The sequence below is a fragment of the Camelina sativa genome, chromosome 2 (assembly GCF_030686135.1).
Source record: "Camelina sativa cultivar CO46 ecotype springtype chromosome 2, ASM3068613v1".
NCBI classification, from domain to species: Eukaryota; Viridiplantae; Streptophyta; class Magnoliopsida; order Brassicales; family Brassicaceae; genus Camelina; species Camelina sativa.
Window position 1 is genome coordinate 21,368,426 of NC_141881.1, and position 22,137 is coordinate 21,390,562.

General features: G+C 39.1%; 4 protein-coding genes across 5 annotated transcripts; 3 read left to right on the forward strand and 1 right to left on the reverse strand.

Annotated features, from left to right (window-relative positions):
- Positions 1-4,384: 4,384 nt before the first annotated feature.
- On the forward strand, positions 4,385-4,921 carry LOC147948987 (uncharacterized). The gene has a single exon (XM_087469476.1). It carries the CDS (start codon positions 4,385-4,387, stop codon positions 4,919-4,921), a length of 537 nt encoding a protein of 178 aa, XP_087325602.1.
- Positions 4,922-7,450: 2,529 nt separating this feature from the next.
- LOC104727430 (uncharacterized) lies at positions 7,451-8,529 on the forward strand. The gene has a single exon (XM_010446539.3). It carries the CDS (start codon positions 7,563-7,565, stop codon positions 8,283-8,285), a length of 723 nt encoding a protein of 240 aa, XP_010444841.2. The 5' UTR covers positions 7,451-7,562; the 3' UTR covers positions 8,286-8,529.
- Positions 8,530-8,578: 49 nt separating this feature from the next.
- On the reverse strand, positions 8,579-11,187 carry LOC104753222 (uncharacterized). 2 transcript variants are annotated; one of them, XM_019235679.2, is made up of 3 exons: positions 10,821-11,116; positions 10,251-10,295; positions 8,579-10,097 (listed from the first exon to the last, which is right to left on the reverse strand). In XM_019235679.2, the coding sequence occupies exon 3, from the start codon at positions 9,603-9,605 to the stop codon at positions 8,865-8,867; it is 741 nt and encodes a 246-aa protein (XP_019091224.1). In that variant the 5' UTR covers positions 9,606-10,097; positions 10,251-10,295; positions 10,821-11,116; the 3' UTR covers positions 8,579-8,864. The 2 variants fall into 2 exon arrangements, with proteins under 2 accessions (XP_019091224.1, XP_087342994.1); XM_087486868.1 differs by lacking the exon at positions 10,251-10,295 and having other exon boundaries at positions 10,821-11,187.
- Positions 11,188-14,621: 3,434 nt separating this feature from the next.
- LOC147948988 (meiosis-specific protein ASY2-like) lies at positions 14,622-17,191 on the forward strand. The gene is made up of 5 exons (XM_087469487.1): positions 14,622-14,872; positions 15,008-15,453; positions 15,533-16,194; positions 16,330-17,025; positions 17,156-17,191. Exons 1-5 carry the CDS (start codon positions 14,622-14,624, stop codon positions 17,189-17,191), a joined length of 2,091 nt encoding a protein of 696 aa, XP_087325613.1.
- The last annotated feature ends 4,946 nt before the right edge of the window (positions 17,192-22,137 follow it).

Genomic DNA, 22,137 nt, shown 5'->3' on the forward strand with positions numbered 1-22,137 from the left:
TAGGAGATTAAAATTCACAACGAGGACAACGGAGGCGGTTTTGTTTCAATGTACGTGAAAATAGAAAACACCACATCCGAAGTTACTGCATATGTCAAGTTCTTTGTTTACAATACAAAAAAAGTATTTTACTATTCATGGTATAGTAGAACACACATCTAGACTAGAAGACTTAGGGCCTGACTGGTTTAAACGTTGTGGTTGCGGTTGCGGGAGATTGCGGAAGCGGGCGATTGCGGTTTCAAGCGTTATTAAGCGTTTTGAATGACTGGTTTAGCGGTTGAAAATTGGTGCGTTTGCGGGAGGTTTACCACAGGTTGACCAGCGGGTGCAATAGCGGTTGGAACATAATAAATGTGATATATAATATATAAATGTTTTAAAACACCAATTTTTTAAATAAACTTGATTTATAATTAAAATTTATTAAAAAATACTAAAATAATTATTCAAAAAACAAATAAATTTCATATTGAAATACTTATTCCTTTATGCATTTGGCTTTTCACCAAAATTTTAATCAAGTAATTTGATAAATGTGAAAACATCTGCTTTAGATCGTAGATCTTATCTCTTTTCTCTTAGATTGTGGGTAAGTAGTTGCATCGGTAAAAATTGTCAAATGAGAGTTGAGAAGAGTCATTGGTGATTTGTTTTAATATGTTTTACAAATAGTCTTATTTTCTTAAATTTCTGATGAAATATTATATTAATTTAGATTTTTTGAACTTATGTGTGATGTGCTATTAAATTTACATCAAGTTTTCCGGGTTATTGTTAATTGGAAACACGTATAGACGATGATTTTACTATATTCACATTAGCTCCAAAATTGTTCAATCTTCATCATAGGAAAAGAACATCAATTAATCTTTCTTACTTACTTATGCAATAATATATATTAAAAAAATTTAGGAGATTGATTATATATCCGGAAGGGAACAACGGGACTAAAATCTCATATCCCCCTATCCATCAAAACAATTTCTCAAAACCCCTCAATGGTAAAAAGACAATATTACCCTTAATGAATGTTGTTTTCGGCTGTTTTAAGTTAAATATAATTAAACCAGTAAATGTTCAACGAAAAACACAGTAGCTCAGTGGTTGCAAGCTCCATGCGCACGCACGCGCGCTCAGGGTTCGAATCCCACTATGCTGGGTGCAACTAGGTACAACTGGATACAACTGGGTGCGGGTACAACTGGATGCAATTGGGTACAACTGGGGATATATGGTACAACTAAATGTTCAATTTTAACTTAAAAATTGTTAGAAGGGTAGTTTCGTCCTTTTATTACAGAAGGGGGTAGTGAGAATAAGTGAGGGTTTTTGAGAAATTATTTTAAGGAAAAGGGGGATAGGAGATTAAAATTCACAACGAGGACAACGGAGGCGGTTTTGTTTCAATGTACGTGAAAATAGAAAACACCACATCCGAAGTTACTGCATATGTCAAGTTCTTCGTTTACAATACAAAAAAAGTATTTTACTATTCATGGTATAGTAGAACACACATCTAGACTAGAAGATTTAGGGCCTGACTGGTTCAAACGTTGTGGTTGCGGTTGCGGGAGATTGCGGAAGCGGGCGATTGCGGTTTCAAGCGTTATTAAGCGTTTTGAATGACTGGTTTAGCGGTTGAAAATTGGTGCGTTTGCGGGAGGTTTACCACTGGTTGACCAGCGGGTGCAATAGCGGTTGGAACATAATAAATGTGATATATAATATATAAATGTTTAAAAACACCAATTTTTTAAATAAACTTGATTTATAATTAAAATTTATTAAAAACTACTAAAATAATTATTAAAAAAACAAATAAATTTCATATTGAAATACTTATTCCTTTATGTATTTGGCTTTTCACCAAAATTTTAATCAAGTAATTTGATAAATGTGAAAACATCTGCTTTAAATCGTAGATCTTATCTCTTTTCTCTTAGATTGTGGGTAAGTAGTTGCATCGGTAAGAATTGTCAAGTGAGAGTTGAGAAGAGTCATTGGTGATTTGTTTTAATATGTTTTACAAATAGTCTTATTTTCTTAAATTTCTGATGAAATATTATATTAATTTAGATTTTTTGAACTTATGTGTGATGTGCTATTAAATTTACATCAAGTTTTCCGGGTTATTGTTAATTGGAATATTATTTTCTTCTAATAGTTTATTTTATAATCTCTGCAATCGTATCCGTACTTCATTTTCTCCCATCCTTAATGAGTAAAATGGTTAGATAGAAGATATAACAAAAAAAAATTATTATCATTGATTTCTTTTAAGTTTTTTTACAAAAAAAAAAAAAAAAAATTCAACCGCAATCGCCTGCAACCGCAAACGCTTGTGGGAAGCAATTTTTAGAATTCAGTGGTTTGAAGTGGTTGGGAGCGATTAGGAGCGATTGGGAGCAGTTTGTGTGATTGGTTCCAATCGCTAGCAACCGCTAAGTAGCAGGAGAACCAGCCAACACCTTAGTTCATTTGTCATATGGTCACATTGAATTAATTATTCAATTTTTTTTTGTTCTTTCTAATAGATATTGAGGTAAAGCGTTTCACGCTTTAAGAATGGTAAGTGGATTCTCTCAAGTGCTGCCTTTCTATTTATTCAAGGATCCAAAAAATGGATATGTCTCAGAAGGGAATAAATGCGAGTTTGGTGTTGAAATCATGGTTGTTCCACCCCTTACCAATTGGAAAGTCATCTCTTTTAACGAGAGATTTTTTAATCCCGAATTCTCCTTTATTTTCGAAGATTCTCCAAATTGGTAAACAAGCTTGGGAGGGGGTATTGAATTAAGATTTTAAAAGACTTTGGGGAATTTAATAAATTTTGGATTTTGAGAGATTTATGTGAGTTTTTAAGATATTTGGTGGAATTGTTAGATTGTTTTTTTAATAGAAAATTGGATTGTAAAAGATTTCTATGGGAGATTGTAGGAGATTTTCTAAGAAACAAAAAAAGGAAAATTGGATTTCAGAAGAAAATTGGAAGAACAAACAAACGCAAAGAAAAGTATTGATTGATAAACAGAGCATTGTAGTAAAACTATGCAGAGAAATGAACAATTAATTCGGTTACAAGACAAGTCACGTTAAAAACTTATCTCACTTCGATGAAAATCCTAAATATAACAATAATAAAGATGATAATATGAAACACGAGCTAGGATGTCCAAGCAGCGATACTAATGCATATAAACGATGTCTTCTGAAATGAAAACCTAATGAATCAGGCGTTGTTCGACCTTATATTGCTACTAGTAGTGGACTAGTGGGATTCAATTTATATTTGTGTGATCATGTTCTGTAACAAAAAATGGAGGATTGGAATACAAAATTGATCGGAGAATCTGAATCTGGATTCAGTCCGAAATGGAACGTAGGAAGATCTCCTTTGAAACTCAGTTTTTTGTTTTCAGACCGAAGAATATAGATATGCAATGAGAACAAGAGAGTAAAGAACACAAGAAAAAAGAACGTCCCATTTATTTCTGTGATTCTTTTTTTTGTTAATAACAAATCTTACAAAATAACACCTCTAAAGGTGTGATTCTTTCATGTCAATTTTTTAAGTACAAACGTGTTCAAAGTCTTCCAAAATCAGTGTTTTGGATTTTTTTTAAAAACCTTTTATGTTTTGAATAACAGTTGATTTGATATGATTTTCATAAATTATTGATTGAATAACAAAAGATTGTGAGTGATTTTGAAAGATTTTATACAAATATCATATTGAATAACACAGGATTTGGTAAGTGATTTAAAAATCACAAATTGAATAACAGAGTTTTTTTCAAAAAACCAAATTGATTTCTATGTTTTATAGGGTTTTGAAGATGTATCCAATAGATAGAAGAACTAAAGAAAATGGCAAATCGAAATCGTTGTCTTTTTTTTCTGCAATTAGCTGATAGTGAAACCCTCTCAGAGGATGAGAAGGCGTACATGGATGCAGATCTCCGAATATTAGACACATACTACGATGACAATCACATCACAGGCGAACATACGTATGTCTTGAAACTAGAGTTTTATTTTGCTTTGTGTCCAAGTCTTAAACCAATATGTTTATATTTATTACTTTTTCTTGCATGCAGTTAAGTGCTGGTACAAGACACCGAATGGGGTTGGGAGTTTGACATTTTTGTGGCTTCAGCTAAACCTTGGGAAAGTATTCAGTTGGACAATGACACTTTGACATTGGAGGTCGAATTTAAAGTTATTTTACAACCATGTATTCTTTCTTTTTTTCCTTTTTTTCTTTTTAACTAAACCGATTCTCATTCAATTAATTAGCATTTCAGACCGGCCAAAAGGTCTTCTTTTGCCAGAGTGTCTGCTCGGTGATTAAAATCCCTAGATATTAAATAGAAAGAAACAGATGAAAATCCAGCCGATAAAATCAGTGCAAAATGCATTACTGGTAGGCGAGAATCTGATACACCGCCAAGTGTACACGACAGCTAGTTGCCCTCACTGCGGGAGTACAGAATCTGAGCTCCACCTACTCTTTCAGTGCCCTTTTGCTGCGCAGATTTGGACACAAACCCCACTCTACCCCTCGGTTCAACCATTGAGCTTCAACTCTATTCAGGAGGTTATCGCCCAGACTGTGAAAGCGACGTGCCTTCCCCCTACCGGTGTCAGTACTGGTCCGCTGTCCCCATGGGTCCTCTGGACCATCTGGACAGCTAGGACTCGATTAATATTCAATAAGGAAAAAATGACACCAAGCGAGGTACTAGCGATTGCGATCAAGCGAGCTAAGAAATGGCAAGAGGCACAAAGTGGGAAAGAAAAACCACTCACCAAGATGCGAAATCCACCCCGGTCCACTCCGAGAGGATCAAATTACCTAGTTTGCTCTGACGTCGCTTGGAGAGATGATGGATCAACGGGACTGGGCTGGGAGATATGAAACCCCCAAGAGGAACTACTCTGTGAAGGGTCGGCTCCGGCTTCGCATGTCTATTCACCATTGGTGGCCGAAGCTCTAGCAACTCTAATGGCAATCAAAGTTGCTATTGAATCGGATCTCACCTTGGTATCTTTCGCTTCAGACTCGTTAACCTTGTCAAAGCAATTAACAAGGAGGTCCAAGTCAAGGAACTCTACGAGATTTTACAACCATGTATTCTATGATCTTAATTAATAGCCTTTTCTTTTAGACTATCAATTACATTATATATCTACAACAATTCTATATTCTACTATATGTAGTGTGATACAATAAGATACAATTCTGGTTTAACTTTGCTAAAAGAAAGCGGTCTAGGCGGCCGCCTAGGCGCTAGGTGCTCAGCAGACGCCTAGACGACTATTTAGAACGCCTAAGATCACATAATATTATTTTTTATTTTTAACTACATATATTTAAATTTTTAAGTTTAAATTCATATCCATATTTATAAATGTTCACAACTTCATATGTTATTAATCTAAATTAAATAAATGTATTTTTACTAATTTTAGTTTATGATTTATTATTATTTATTTTTCTAACATCTATATATACATTTTTGGAGACATTTATGAAATAAATCCTGAAATTCATACCTATTTACAACCATGTCATTGACATTAAATATTAAATATTAATTTGGTAATTAATTTAAATAGTATCAAGATTCCGATTTTTGGAAACAAAATTTCCCCTTAACCAAATTTCAAAAAAAATCTCCCTAATAAATAATCGATTAATTGCTAAAAAATCAGCCTAGATATTCGATCTTAAAACATTGATTTCGGATTATTTTCCCCTATAATATATGTTAACAATCAAATTAAAGAAACAAATTTAAATACCAAAAGATATCATATCCCTACCATATTCCTTAAAAAGAGATTACAGTGATTTACTCCCTAATTAGTTACTAAATCAGATTTTTTTTTTTTGCCTGGAAAGGTTTGTTTCCTCAACATAATGTTCACCCTATAAATACTAGAAAAATACTTAGTTTCACCCCTAGGGGTGAACCTCTCCATTCACCCCCTCTTCTCTCAGCCAATCAAAATCTTTCATCTAATATTTCATTTAAAAAATAAATAAAAATTAAATTAAAAAGCAACCCAAATTAAGGAAACAAATTCTGTATACTTTTAATTAAGGAAAGTTAAATATTTGGCTTGGTTTAGATTTTTAAAACTAGAGTAAAATTATATGTCGGTTTGAATTTACAAATGAAGTGGTTAGGGTTTAGATTTTACAATTAAAACGAAATTATATGTCGGTTTGGGTTTACAAATGAGGTGGTTAGAGTTTAGATTTTACAATTAGAATGAAATTATATGTCGGTTTGGGTTCACAAATGAGATGGTTAGGGTTTAGATTTTACAAGTAGAACAAAATTATATGTCGGTTTGGGTTCACAAATGAGATGTTAGGGTTTAGATTTCACAATTAGAACGAAATTATATGTCGGTTTGGGTTCACAAATGAGATGGTTAGGATTTAGATTTTACAAGTAGAACGAAATTATATGTCGGTTTGGGTTCACAAATGAGATGGTTAGGATTTAGATTTCATATATATCGGTTTGGGTTTATTAAAAAGTAGTTTAAGTTTTTAATTTTATAATAATATATACAGATTTTATTTCCTAATTTTATAAGGGGGTGAATGGAGAGGTTCACCCCTAGACCCAAGTATTGTTCTAAATACTATACATCTAAACACCAATTATATATCAACAATCATAATTACATAACCCTTAAAAACCCTTAAACACTTTTTCGTGTTTGATTTTTAGATTTGTCTCCAAATATTAGAAATCTTTATAAGAAAAAATATAATGATGGAGAAACAATGGAGTGGTTATTATACCTTTTTTTTTTTTGGTTAAGGAGCACTATCAAGATTTTGTAATATCATATAAAAGTGTAAGAAGAAGGAAAAAAAAATCTAAAAAAAATTATAAATTAATTAGAAAAAATAATTAATTGAGAATTTGAAAACTAAATAAATTAAAAATTATTATTTAAAATACAACAATTTATAATGTAGTTTCGTAGTGTATCACGAGTGAAATCCTAGTATTTTTACATAATTTTATATTTAATATCATATATATAATGTTTTGTATTGTAAACGCTTAAACCGCCTAAAAACACTTAAACCCTGACTAAGTGTTTTAGGCGCTAGGCGTTGGGTGACCGCCAAGCGCTTGAACACTGGTTTTTAGTTAAGCCATTTCAGTAATTTGGTTCCGGTTCATTCATTTGGTTCTAATGTAATACGCGAAACCGAGATCCCAATTTTTCAATTCGGTATAAAGATTGGAATCGTTCGGTTCTAACGTAGTATCCAAATGTTCAATTCGGTTAGGTTCTTCGGTTAATACGTACTGGCCTAATTAAACTAATTTGTGAGCACAATGATAAGACAAACCAAAATAAAAAAATTCCAGTTCTGTAAACACTCCACGTCTTCTAAAACCTCTTACATAATCCGCCACGTGTTTACTTCTTCACACTCTTTTTATCTTCCTCTCTCTCAACTCAAAATTTTCTCACCACATTTTCCCAAGAAAACAGACTAAAAAAACCAAACCAAAAGAACAATGTCTGGAGGCGTCGGTCCAACGTACAACGACATAACCTTACCAAAAGAAGAAGAACAACATCATCAACAAACCCAAACACCATCCACCGGAAAAACCACCGGATTCTTCTCATTCCGGCAACTAAACATCCTCGCAATAATCATCGTTCTCTCCGCAAGTGGTCTCGTAACGATCCAAGACTTCATATTCACGATCCTAACACTCATCTACTTCTTCTTCCTTTCCAAACTCATCTTCCCACCGCACAACAACCCAAACCGCGACGCTCCTCTCACAAGCTCCACAAACAAGATCTTCCGTATCTACGTAACGTCGGCGGGGATCGTCGGGCTTTTGATCCCGATCTGTTACATCTTCGAAGGTATGGTCGAGGACGATAAGAGCGGTGTGAGTGCAGCTGCACCGCACGTGTTTCTTTTGGCGAGTCAGGTTTTTATGGAAGGGTTGGCTGCGTCTTGTGGGTTCTCTGCTCCGGCGAGGATCCTTGTTCCTATTGTTTATAACGCTAGGAGGGTTTTGACACTTGTCGAGTGGATTTTTAGTGAGTTCTCCAGGGAGTATGTGAACGGGACGACGGTGTCTCCGCGGCGGATGTATGCCGGAAAAGTTTTGGCTGCGGTGAATTTGGGGATTTGGTCGTTTAATCTCTTTGGTGTTTTGATTCCGGTTTACCTACCCAAGGCTTTTAAGAGGTACTACGGTTCTGATAAGGAGAATTGAAAACCCCGGTTTAGTTCCGGTTTCAGTTAGAAGAATTGAAACCCGGTTTAGTTTTCCATCACTTCCAAGCTCTCTTGTTGTCTTTTTTCGTTTTATTTTGTTTAATCGGTCCGGTTTGGTTTTAGGATTAATCGTGATCTGGATGTGTTTTTCTGCTTTGTTCTGTATACTATTTTGATGTTTTTTCTTTGAACAAGGTTTATGTAGCTCCCAGTTTCATTATATCCAAATCTATGTTTCAAGATTGATCAGCTTAAAGAACAAAAATGAAACAAGATGTTTGTGTGATCGTGTAACAGAAGAAATAGAATTTCATTTCACAAGGCATGAGTACTTGTATAAGTGTAACGACATTGTAACAGGATTAGATGTAGGAGCTGATACAAGAATATTCCAAAGTTCCTAACTACATCAGTAGTACAGAAGTTAACTGCAAACCAAAGCTTAGCTTATTTATTCAGTGTGTATAAGTTGTTAGAACCCAATCTCTTACCTTTTTTTCACGATCCATGTTCAAGGGTTGTTATAGTTTTTTTTTGGTAATGAAGAAGAAGAATGAGACATGTTATTATTATATGGTTAGCTGACTCCAGAACGTAACCCAGGGAAGAAGCTCCAGCTGTTTCCAGCGACCTTCTCAATATTCTCGTCTTTAGTGTTGTCGAATTTGAAATCTTTGCTAGATCCAACCGATGAGGAACTCAGCTTCTGAATTCTCTGCTGTTCGGTCTCTCTATTCTCTATACTTTCAATCTTTTGGAAGCTGTTTCTTCTTCCTCTGTCTGTTAATGAACTCTCCTCTGTCGCAATCCGGTCATTGTTGTTCATTCTGTCGTGTGATCGATTTAGCTTGCTTGCAAAGCAACGTGCAACGTCTTCGCCTGTTAACTCAAACGAAACTCTGTGATCTGCCACAATGACTTCAGAGCCATGATCCGAATTCGCCAGTGAAGCAACTTCAGAGATCTGATTCTGAAGTGGCCATGTGGTGTTGTTGGGTGTTAGGTTCCCAGAGACTATCTCTGGACCATTTGGTGTCAGAGCGCCTGAAGCCAAACCTGAACCGTGCCCAACAGGTGTGATCGAGCCAGAACCAAACCTTGATCCCCATTTACGTGCTGTGAAATGCTCAAAACCAAGGAACTTTGGAGGCTCGCCTATTCTAAACTCGACCATGGGGGATTTACCCGGGTAAGGAGAAGATGTACCAGAGTTTGAAATCACTGACCCGGGGGAGATAAGATTACCACCACCAGGACTTCCAGGACAGACCTGATTAGACCGAAACTCATAATGTGACGATGAGAACTTTTGATTCATCCCACTACTATCTCTTCGAGTTAGCTCCAAAGAAGATGTAAGCAACTGAGCAAAGGGAACCTCAGGGGACGAAGGTGTAGTTATATGGACTGACGACTCCGGAGGTGGAGTGTACGGTGCAGTAGAAGGCTCGGTTATAAACGCAGAGAACACAGGAGGAGTGACAGGTTGAGTTTCATTAGCATATGGTCCAACGGTAAAGACAGACTGAGGTTCCTTAGGAGAGAATGTATTGCTGGTAAGAGAAAGCGGACCAACAGGCGAATGAGAAACAGACGAAGGATCAGATTGAAGAAACGAAGCTGGAGATGAAGGAGGAGCTATAAAAGGAAGAACAACTGTAGTTGAAGTAGCTGAGTTTTGAACTGTAACAACCGGAACTCCAGATGCAGCAACAGGTTCAGGTACAAGCACAGCGTTACCAATCCGTTTATTGTTCTTTTGTGATCCAAAACATGAACATAAACTCCAACATTTTGCCCATCTTCTCTTCTATATAAAACCAAATACATAAAATATTAGAATCATGAGCTACAGAATCTTAATCTTGATCCCCTTTCTAGAGACATAGAGCACTGTTTCAATTCAACCAAAGTAAAAAGCTAGTATTTGAAATAAAGTAAGTAAATAAAGAAGATAAATTACCTAAACGTCTTGTTAGTTCTCACTTTTGGAGAAAGTTATACTAATCTGAGGAAAATTACGAAACATGAAGTGAAAAGAAAAAAGAATAACGCTTTAAACCTTTTTTTAATCATGAATGCTATAATGACTTGTAAAGCACAATCCACAATAAGATTGGAAAAACAAAAAAGCTAACATATTCTTCTTTCAATAAGCAAACCTTTTTTGGTATGACCAAATTGTAAGTAAAATCCAAAACACAACAAAAATTAACACTAGTGAAATCAAGAACTAAGCTCACCAATTGCATAAATCTTAGCTCTGATCTAAAAATCTATTAGAACGTTGGATCTAAACTTCGAATTCCTTATCAAGATCCAAGATCCACACACAAAAAAAAAAAAAAAAAAAAAAAAAAAAAGATCGAAACACAAAAATTTAGACTAAGCACAGATCATATATCTCACAGCAATCAAACAATAAGCTAGACGATCTATATTATACAGTTAGTTTCAGGAAAAAAAAAAAACAATACTGATCTGAAGCAGAAGACATATTATAATCTCGGAAAACTAGAAGAAGGAAGTAAACCTGAACAGAGGAAGGCTGAACACGAGACTCGGCGGTGACAATAGCAGTAGCGGCGGCGTTAACAGTCTCAACACTATTATTAACAACGTTGCTCATCTTTTTTTTTTCAACTTCAGATTCGCCACAACAACACCGACAATAACATCCGGATTCGCTACTACTACTACTCTTACACTTGGATCTCTCTACGAAAGAGAGAGATTTTTCCCGAGAAAATAAAAAAAGGTTTATTGTATAATGATGGGATTGAATTCTCTCTCAGCTCTCTTCTCTCTCTCCTCTCTCTTCTCTCTCAGGGAGGGAGGGGTCGTTATCTAATCCAGCTTTTCATTCAATTTTAGTTACCACGAGCTTTTGCCACGTCATCACGGTTCCTTCACACGCGCTTCAGTTAAAAAGTTATACTAGTATATAGCATCATTTACAACTTGATTAGTCTACTCATATGTAATTTTGGGAGGGTAAATTACGATTGTTTAAAAAAAAAAAGATAAATTTAGTTTTAATAAAGTGAAAACTCTAAGCTGAATTTCAGATTCGCATGTGATTTTTTTGTTTGGTGTTTTTTACTAGTGAACTCATTGTTTAGCTTTAAAGTCAATGAATGATATGTCATTAGTAATGACTCATTACACTGTTTTGTTGTTGTATATAATCGATGATTGCAAAAAAAAAACTTAGGGGGTTATTGGTTTAGGATTTAGAAAGAATTTGAATGATTTTAAAAGTTATGTAAAATATGTTGTTATTCAATCAAGACTTTTTAAAACTCTTTAAAAATTTGGTGTTATTGGTTGTGGATTTGTAAAAAGTTATCTAAAATCTTGATAAATCTAGTGTTATTGGATTAAGAGTCTTATAAAGTCATTAAAAGTTTTATGTTATTCAATTAAAACAAAAGAATCATGGATTGTTAATGAATTCAAATTTTGTGTTATTGGTTTAGGATTTTATAACATTTCCTTCATAACAAAAGTCATGAAAACTCTTTCATCAAATAGAAAGATTTTGAAAGATTTTATGAAATATTTTACAAGATTAGAAAACACAAATCAGCAAGATTTAAAATAACTTCCTAAACAATCTCTTATAGAATCCTTCATTTTTACTTTCTAATTTTCTATGATTTTAAAAATCAGCAAGATTTTTAAAAACACAAAGTCATTAAAACTCTTTCTAAATCCTAAACCAATACCTCCCCCTTAAAGAGTGTGAGCTGAAATACTTAATTACAATTCAAACTGCGCTGTATTTCTTTTGCACATCACCATCCATAATTTAAATTGTAGAATAATGAATCATTCTTTTGTCTTTCAAATCATAGAGAAAGGCCCTTAATTTTTTTTTTTTTTTTAATTCATGAAAACATCAACTTTTCTTTCTTAAAAAAAGAACATTTACCTTTCAAATTATCCATACAGTCTAAATAACAGTTCTTTATCACTTTATTTTTACTTGTTTTTATAGAGTTTAAATTTTAATTTGTCTGATATAATAAACTGAACTGGTGAAGACATATGGAAAGACTAATAAGATTTTTTTTTTCCATCAACATATTGGCAAAAAAAAAAACAAAGGAAGATAAACTTGATTTCAGCAGCTTAGATTGACCTAATAAATTTTTTCCATAACCAAGGGCTTGCTGGAGAGCCATTTCTTCATATTGATCCTATAAAGACTTCAATGTATTCACTAATTTTGGATGGTCCTCTATCCAAGATTTAAGGCCATTTTTGACATCCAAGAAAGTGTTTTTTAATTCATAGAATGAAACATTCTTCTCATCATAGCACACAGAAGATTAGGTTTTACGAGCATGATTGAGAGTTCTTGTTGGTGTCAAATCTTTTTGGATCCCAATTTGAATTGACAAGCATATACAAAGCTTTGTCAGGGTGGATAACTATCCTTGAAAATTTGAGGTAACAATAGCGTTCATCTTCTAATCGTCGATAATAATCTTCGTCATTTTAGATTCGCGTCGAAAGACTAAGGTGATATGCAGTTTAACTTCTCTATGTTCAAAAGTAGAGACCATAATTTTTTTATAAAAAAAAACAGTTTAAATTTTTCTAAGAAATTCAGTTTTGAGTTTTGCTGGAATATAATTTTGTTACTTCTATTTTTCATATTTGTTTTTTCACTAGCTTTTCTCCAACAAATAAACTTTATTAAGAATAAAACCAGTTAACAGACAATAATTTAATCATCTAAACCGAATAATCCATAAAACCAGAGTAGAAATTAGAAATATTACAACCCAATTTCCAATTTTTTTCACTAGTATTATTATCTTTCCGTGGACGTGATTTTGATGTCATAAACTGGTCTTTCTAATATCCTAGATTGATGATGATATATTATGAATTGACGAATAACAAAGTCAAATTGTTTTAAATATATATCAAATAAAAATTACTGAGAAACTTCTGGAAAGTTATTAGAAATAAGAAGACTTGTAAAATAATATTTTTTTCTCAGCGTTGTTAGTTTTCTCAATTCCAACTTCCAACCCATAAAAAAAAAAAAAGTATTCGTGGATCTTAAAATATTTATGTAACGTAAAACAATAACGTTGGCTAATGTCTATATGTAGGTAATCTATAAAACGAATGATTCTTGTCAAAGGAAAGAAGAAAATACTAGTATTAAAACTACCATCCGAAGAGTTGACCCTTACTTAGCCGTGTATCAGTGTATATTATATGATATGATATGGGGACCAAACCAATAAGTGAGGGTAATAATATAATAGCCGGCTTCATCATTGGAACTCCCATGTGACTCTCCTCATCTCATGTTTTAAGTTTACTTTATTATAATCTCTTTGATAACGAGAGTCGCTTTATTTCATGCCATGAAAATGTAATCTTAATTACTTAATTTGATTCTTCTTCTCTAGTGCTCCTAAACTATTCACTTATTATTACTATTACTGTTTTTACCGTTGGATAAACTCTTTTCTTTTCTTTAGTAGTATGTAGAAACTAGGTTTCCACAATGAATTTGTTTAAGGAGGGAAACAAATTCAATAGGGTTATCTCTCTAGAAAATAGATCTTAACCTTGAAATTAAGAGTAAAAAAGAAGAACTCGAAAGGATTAGGGTTTATTGCAAAGAACAAAAAGAGTACTCAATTATTGTATTGGATTCTGGATGATCTACAATGGAGAAGTCTCCCCTTATTTATACATATTCGTAGATCTCTAAATATATTAACTTTCCTTAACGGACGAAGTGATATATGGAAAACTGCCTCATTCCTTGAGTCGGCCGCCGCGTCGAAGTGGATGTCGGTTCCTTCTTCTCCAAGATTATACTTCGTCCGAATTAACTCCTAATGACCTAATTGATCCCCTAACCGGATTCCCGGTTAAACAATCAATTAATACTTCTGGTTTAGTTCGGTATGTCGGGGGTGCTGAATCCCGCACCAACAATTAGTCCCCCCCCCCAGTTCCGAATATTCGAAATTTAATTCGAATATTTTGAACTATGAAAAGAGAATATCCGATCTAACCCATAAAGACTTAATTGATTTTACTCAGATCTCCGAATCATCTCGCCGCGTACTGTCCGGATGACACGTGTCGTTCCCGTCACATCCGCTAGCTCGGAATTCGAAGAGTCGCGTAGGTCATCATTACTTTTCATAGGGTTGCCGCCCACTCAACTCTATAAATACGCCTCTTCTTTCGTCATTTCTCATTTTCCGCCAACAACGACAGGTAATTTGCTCCGATCTCTCTCCTATTTATTTCCTTTGTTCCACTTTCCTTCCGCACTCTCCGAACTCAGGACATGGCGAGTACTTCGGAACCCGTCTCTTCGCCAGAAATCGAAAGCGAACAACTAATTCGTCGTACTTCCAAACGAAGAACTCTCAACCCTGAATGCTTTGTGCAGATCGGGGAATCAAGTAGATCGGCCTCCGAAGTCCCACCACTCCTGGTTCGCTGTTCAACAGGAGTTTCAAATTTGTCGTCGTCAGTTCGTCGCGAAGAGGAAAGTACCGAACTGACTCCGGATGTACTTGCGCAAGAAGAAGACCGGTTCGTTCCCCTTTGATTCTCGATCGAAGATATCGATCCGTTGTACGACCACGCAGGACGAATTGGAGCCGAAAAAAGTTTGAGTTCGACCAAGTCCGTGAATGACATGCTGAACTCGTGTGGCTTATTCAACAGCAACGTTACAATTTTGATTCCGCGAGAAGACCAACGTCCCTGGAATCCCCCGGAAGGGTATATATGCTTGTACGAGGGTTATTTTTACGAGTGTCGCCTCCTGTTCCCAATCCCGGAATTAATATTACTCTACTCCCAAAGACGGAGGATAGCGATCTGCCAGTTCGTTCCCGGAGCCATTTGTAACTTTATGGCCGCCCTTACCATAGCAGCCAAAGTCGGAGTCAACATTGGAGTTCAATGCTTCGAACAACTATCCAGCTTTAAGTCGTCGAAGAGTTCGAACCGCTGGGAAGTGAATATGAGGCCAGCCCATAACTTCCTTCCCGGCAAAAAAGTAAACAAATTCAAGAAGTACGTGGACCACTACTTCTATATCCGGGTTGACCAGTACTCGCTTGCCAATCCGTTGGGTTTTCAGCGGAGAGTGTGGAATAAAAATCCTGGTAGACTTATTTTTCTAGTATACTTTAATTGACTTCGGCATCTCTGACCATTTTTAACTGTTTCTTGTCCTGCTCCCAGATCGTTCGTTTTGCGCAACGCGCCTAGCTCCAAACTTTCTCCTTGTCAGAGACGCTTTGCTAACCGGGCGCGATCGTCAGTGGGAGCTTATTACTCGTATTCGTGTCGAAACAGCAATGGGCAAGGCTAGGACAAATTTCCCAAGTTTCGCCAGTTCGCTAGGACGATCTACTGGATGCAACATCATGGAAGCCAAAGATCTCCAGGTTGTTCGCCGAGACACTCAAGCTGCCATTGAAGCCGAGATCGGTCCATCCCAGGGTCTAACCGAAGTTGATCCTACCCCAGACCAGACCATCGCCGACCCTATTCGGGCACCCGGAGAAGAGATCGAGCCATCCAGCGTAGCAGAGGGAGAAAACCTTCCGTTGGCTGTAGAAAACGCCGATCTTCCGAACGAAGAACAAGATGTTCCTCAACTTGAAGCTGGATCTAAAAGGAGGAAGAAGAAGAAGAAGCAATCCGGAGATAACCCAGCCACTGAGCCGCGACCAGGAGTGAATCGCAAGCGCTCAGCCGAAGAAGCCGGACTGGAATCAGTAGATCGGTTCCGTCTGGAACGGAGGAATGACAAAACTGATCGCTTCTCCTATCACTACTTCAGCGACTACCCTCTGGTGACCAATCGTGAGGCTTCAGGCGAGCTCTTCCGGACCTTGAAGGTCTCCAATCGAATCCTCCCGTCGGCGGATGATCTGGAATTCAAATAGGCGTACCTTGATGTCGCCGAATCCCACCTAAGAGTATGCCTTCTTTTAAACTGTAAGTGCTTAAAATTTTAGCGGGTGAACTGACAGACTGCGGCCAAGATGAACATGCTAACTCAGTTATACGATAGCCGTGCCAAGTCCAACAAAAAGTCGGGATTGGAGCTCGAAAAAATGAAGGAATGCGCCGAGCAGATCCGAGCTGCCAGTGACGCTAAGGATGCAAGGATCAAGGAACTCGAGGTGCTTGTTGCCGAAAAAGACGGCATTATTGCCAACGTCAAACTGAGGGTTGGCAAACTGAACTCCCGAGCGCTTACTCTTGAAGAAGAGAAAGCCGAACTGCAGAAATCATGCGATGGGTTGAGGGCTCAGCTTGCGTTCGAAGTTAAGAGACTTCAGACGGATCGATGGGAGAAGGTGGAACGAACAACGAAGAAAGCGCAGTCTCGACTGGATAAGGTCAAGGCCTATCTAGTTGAACAGGTGAAGGTTCGCCCCCTGGAAGATCTGTTGAACCAAGCCACCGGAGTACAAGAAGCTGTACGATATCTGATCAAAAACGGGGCCGTCATTCCTGAAGAGCGGATCAAGGAGATCAACGAGAGAAAGGTCGAAGCTGAGGAGATGGTCAAGGCGGTCGATGTACTCGAACTGAATGATGATGACCTTGCCATGTCCCCGGACCAGCTCGGTTTTGGGTTTCCCCCCCAGAGAGGTCGGCTCCGGAGTCCGTTGAACATCCATTCGGCTCGAACGCCGGGAGTTTTCAAGCAGATCTGTCCGGTGCTGTGGACGTGTAAAATTTGTTTTGCTTTTTGTTTTAGACTTCATGAAGTATGGACTTGGATATCCTTGTAAAACATTGCCGATGTGTTGGGCCCATTTTCCTTTTTTGTTTTTTGGAACTTATTAGCTGGAATGTTTCCTTTTCGGTGGAAAAGAAAATTGACAATTTGGAAAAAGGTTGCATTTTTGCCAATTTGCATGGAAAGTTGCCAATTTCGGAGAGAATTTTGCCTTCCGATACTTGTATAAATGTACTCAATGCTGCTCACGGATTAAACATCCAAGAAAACTTCTTAATCAAAGATAATGTCAAGCTCGATTAGCAGCGTAGAATCCCCGTTGGTTGGTAATGACGTGCCGACGTTCTCGAATGCCGAAGCTATCGAAAGAGGGATAGCGTACTTCCCGAATATCCGAGCTCCCTGGATGTTGATGTTCCGCATTAAACCGGAAGAAAGGCGCGAACTGGTCGAGTTTCTTCACGAAGTGGAAGATCGCCACGCGGAATATTCCAGTCGTATTGCCGCATCAGAACAAGTACAACGAGATCTGCTGCTCAAACTTGAGATGCTGGAATCTCACCCAAAGGATTGGATCAAGAACGGGTTCGACAAGATAGCTGATTTGCCGCCATGTCTTGTTGCATACTGCAATGAATGCCGAAGTGAATCAGATCGGAAGCCGATACACATGGATCCTGCCTTAATTGGCGATTTCATTCCAGGCAATGTTAAGCCGTTCTACATTAACCGGCGCGCAACAGATGCCGAGCTTGACGAGGCTGACGGCTTTTTCCGTCAGGTAACCGTTAACTTCTTTTCCTTTTTGCTTTTCTTGTAAGCGATCGAAACTTGCCTCCTTCGTACTAACCCGTTGTTGATCTTGCGTATGCAGATTGAGGGTACGCACCAAGAATTGACTCAAGATCTTCAGTATTTTCATATGAAGAGGGGCAGAATCGATCGGCGATTGAGGACTCTGGAATCTGAGATTGCCCTACTCAAGGCAAAAAGGAAAAGGACTACTGATCTGCTTGACGAATCCGAACAAAAAATCAGAGCGTTGGAAACTCGTTCCGAGGATTGGGAAAAGACTGGGTTGCAACAGCTATGGCCAATGCCGAAACGACTCAAGACGAGCATTCGTGAGATTGCTGCGAATGGCGAACCAGTTCGAAATTAGGATATTTTATTTTATTATTTTATAAAACCTAGCTGCAATGTAATGGGCGAACTTGAATTTCGCTTAGAATAAAATTTCCATAATAATAAAAGATTTGCGTTGCTGCTTTATTTGAAAAATATGTCAAAGGCGAGACGTCTCCCGGCTTACAACAGACAATTTCTATTGATTGATGGTTACAACTTTCAAATCGACTCGAGCATCAAAAGTTGGCGATGAAGTGTTAACAAAGTGTGTTTAATCGGAGAGCGAGATAATGGGCTCGGCTTATCTCCTTTGTTTTAGTTCGGATGCCGGACTGCGAAAATATTCTCTGGGTTCGGCTAACTGTTCCGTCCGAACTAAAGTTTGGGTGCGAAATAAATACTCTGGGTTCGGCTTACCCCAAAAATAAAAAGCGGGTGCGGAAAAAATACTCTGGGTCCGGCTTATCCCTACATAGGAAGGTCAGGCGCGACTCTGGGTTCGGCTTATCCTGAAAATAATGGGTCTTTATCTTAGCTGATCACCTGGCCAGGGTGTCAACGAAGTGAATTTAGTGTGGACTAATACTTTTTCTAGATCGGGCTGAGATATGTATATATATATATATTTATATATATATATATATATATATTTTTTTTTTTAAGGAAAACTTCCCTTTCCATCTCGCATTAAATGCGCTGCGCGGTCTTTGAGAGTTATTCTCGGGACCTCGCGAAAATCTCGCTGCACGCTGATTGGTGGGTTCAGCGGCTGTTGCTTCCTTAATCCTGTATAAGTAGAGATTGAGAATCTGAGAAGATCATTCTAAAAACCACAACTTCCCTAAATATTGAGTAAAAAGATGGTGACTACTCGATCTGCGTGGCTGAGACGAGCCCGGGAAAGGTTGGCCACTTCGTCGAGCGGTTCCAATCAAGCCGAATCGTCAGATAACCCCTCCGCCCAAGAGAGCGTATAGACTTTCCGAGTCTGCGCACCTCCCCCACATGTCGATATGGCGGGTGTGGAAGGGAGCCCCGTGTGTCAAGAACTCCGAAGGTATCGAGCTCGCCGCTATAGGCTGGGGGCTCACCTTATGGCGAGGCGCCGCAGATTGACCGAAGTCTGTCGGCTTTATCGTTTGGACGGGACTATTCGGGTCCTGAACGAGATCATCGCCGAGGGCTTCTACTTGGAAAAGTGGCGCATGACCGGGCTGCTTGCCGCGCGTGCGGCGTGCCAAGAGCTGGTGGCGAACATGGAGGTGCCTATTCTTTTGGAAGCCGACTGTCAGCCTCTCGAAGATACCGCGCACCTGCTTACCGTGCTTCTCTGGGCCTACCGGGCTTCTCTAGAAAGGTTAAGGCGGTACGCCAATTTTCTGGAGTCGGCAGGCCCGATTTTTCGTGAGAGGCACTTGGTTGAAGGCCCGTATTCCTTTTTGGAGGACCTGGTGTCAAAAGGTGTCGAAGTGCTGAGGGAAAGACTGGCGATCCTGAGGCAATCTCGTCAGTTCTGGCGAACCGAACTGGATAAGGTAACGGTGGAGGAACCGCTGGCGGACGATCTGTCGGGTCCGCGGCCTCCACTTCGTCTGCAAGACCAGCCCAGACGGTGATGGTAGAACTCCGACCATTCCGAACTCCGAATTCGGACGATCTTTTTCTTTTCTTATCTAGGACCCTGAGTCGTAGGAGGGATTTTCTCCCTTTGCGTCTCTTTTCTCTTTCTTTCTTTTTTTTTATTAGTATTAACATCCAAAGCATGTAATGGGGATTAACTTAGTTATCGAATCCTTATTTTGATTGGAATTATCAAAACTGCCATAAGGAATGCAAGTGAATGTTGGATATTTTGGAAACTTTTGCACATCGGCTTGTCGCCGAATAAGATAAAGTTTTTAAACCACTCAAAAACTTTATTAATGTATTAGCTGCATTCGCTTAGTCTTTAAAAGATAAGGAATTGCCTACGTACCCCGAAGTGGGGATCAAGCCAACCGTAGTTCGTTTTACAAATGAAAAATAAATGGAGTTTGGATTCCCGAAAACTCCTAGACAGAGTCGTAACAACAGCTTAGCTGTAGTAGCGTTTCAAGTGGGCCGCGTTCCACGAGTTTTTGATTCGTTCCCCGGCCATGGTTAAGAGTTCGTAAACGCCCGGACAAACTGCTCTAGATACGAGGTATGGACCTTCCCATCGAGCGCCGAGTTTGCCGGCGTTCACTTCTTTGGTGTTCTCGAAAACTTCCCGAATAACCAGATCACCTTCGTTGAAACGCCGCTGACGAACAGTCTTATTTTAGTATCGAGCCGCTGCGTCTTGGTAGTGTTGCATCCGAACTAGAGCTTTGTCGTGCAATTCTTCGGCAAGATCGTTGTGGTCGATCAGCATCTCATCGTTAAGTTTGGGATTATCGACCATCATAGTGCGACGAAGTGTCGGGACTCCAGCTTCAGCCGGGGCAAGTGCTTCGAGACCATATGCGAGGGAGAAAGGGGACTGTCCCGTGCTTTGCCGCGGGGTTGTGCGGTATGACCAAAGCACGCCATCCAGGTGATCTGCCCACGCTCCTTTCCTTTAACCGAGTCGTTTCTTGAGCCCGTCGGCGATTGACTTGTTCGTGGCTTCGGCTTGACCGTTGCCTTGCGGGTATCGAGGAGTCGAAGTGCTGAGATGGATTTGCCATTTTGTCAGGAAGCATCTGGTGATCATCGAAGTGAATTGGGTACCGTTGTCGGTGACAATCTCATATGGGAGTCCGTGGCGACATATGATGTTCTTCCATATGAAATTGGTCACGTCTAAGGATTGGATCCTTGTGAAAGATTCTGCCTCCACCCACTTGGTGAAGTAATCGGTCAGCACCAGGACATACTTCTTGGATTTGGAGGCCGGCAGAGGTCCTATGGCATCCATGGCCCAGCGCATAAAGGGATACGGAGCAGTGACGGTGTTTAATAGTTCGGGCCGGACGTGCCGCATGGGCCCATGGCGCTGACAAGCTTCGCATTTGGCCGCGAAAGTTTCACAATCGGCCATCATGGTGGGCCAATAGTGTCCGTCCTTTTTGATTTTGAGAGCAAGTGCGCGTCCGCCAGAATGGTTGCCACCCTCGCCTTCGTGCACTTCGATCATGATGCGTTCGGCTTCGTCCCGAGTAACGCAGGTAAGGAATACTCCCGAAGCACTCCGGCGAAACAGTTCCCCGTCCAACAGGATGTACCTGGCACTTCGAGCCTTCAGTCGTCGAGCTGCCCATCGGTCTGCCGGGACGGTGCCATCGGAGATGTAAAGTTTGATCTCAGTCTGCCAATCTTCGGGAGGCTCAACGATATCCGCCATATCTTCTATTGGCTCGTCGACTTCCATCGGGATTGGGTCATCGTTGATGAGGGCGATCTGGCTGTCCGGATTAATGCTGGGAGCGTCGATGCATTCGATGGGAATGGTACGCCGTAACTCGGGGTCGGAGCGGTTCGCCAGAGCTGCGAGAGCGTCAGCTGATGCGTTCTCATTCTGTGGGACCTTCGTCAGAGAGAAAGACGTAAATTTGCCGGATAACATGCGGACCAACTGTCGATATGCTCCCATTCGCTTGTTTTTGGCGTCGGATTCGCTGCTGAACTGGCTGACTACGAGTTGGGAACCACAGAAGACCTGCAGGTGTTTGACCCAAGTCCCTGGGCTAGCCGAAGTCCTGCGAGAACGGCCTCGTACTCGGTTTCGTTGTTCGACGCCTTGAAATTGAGCTTTAACGCCTGCTCGAGGATTTCTCCGGTGGGGGAACGGAGTATAAGTCCGACCCCGGATCCCTGATTTGTTGACGAACCGTCGACGAACATTGTCCATTGCTCCACCGCGGGAGTGGGATCGTCAAGCTCGGGTGACAGTTCGGTGATGAAGTCAGCCAGAACTTGTGACTTCAGACTTGGGCGAGAACGGTATTCGATGTCGTACTCG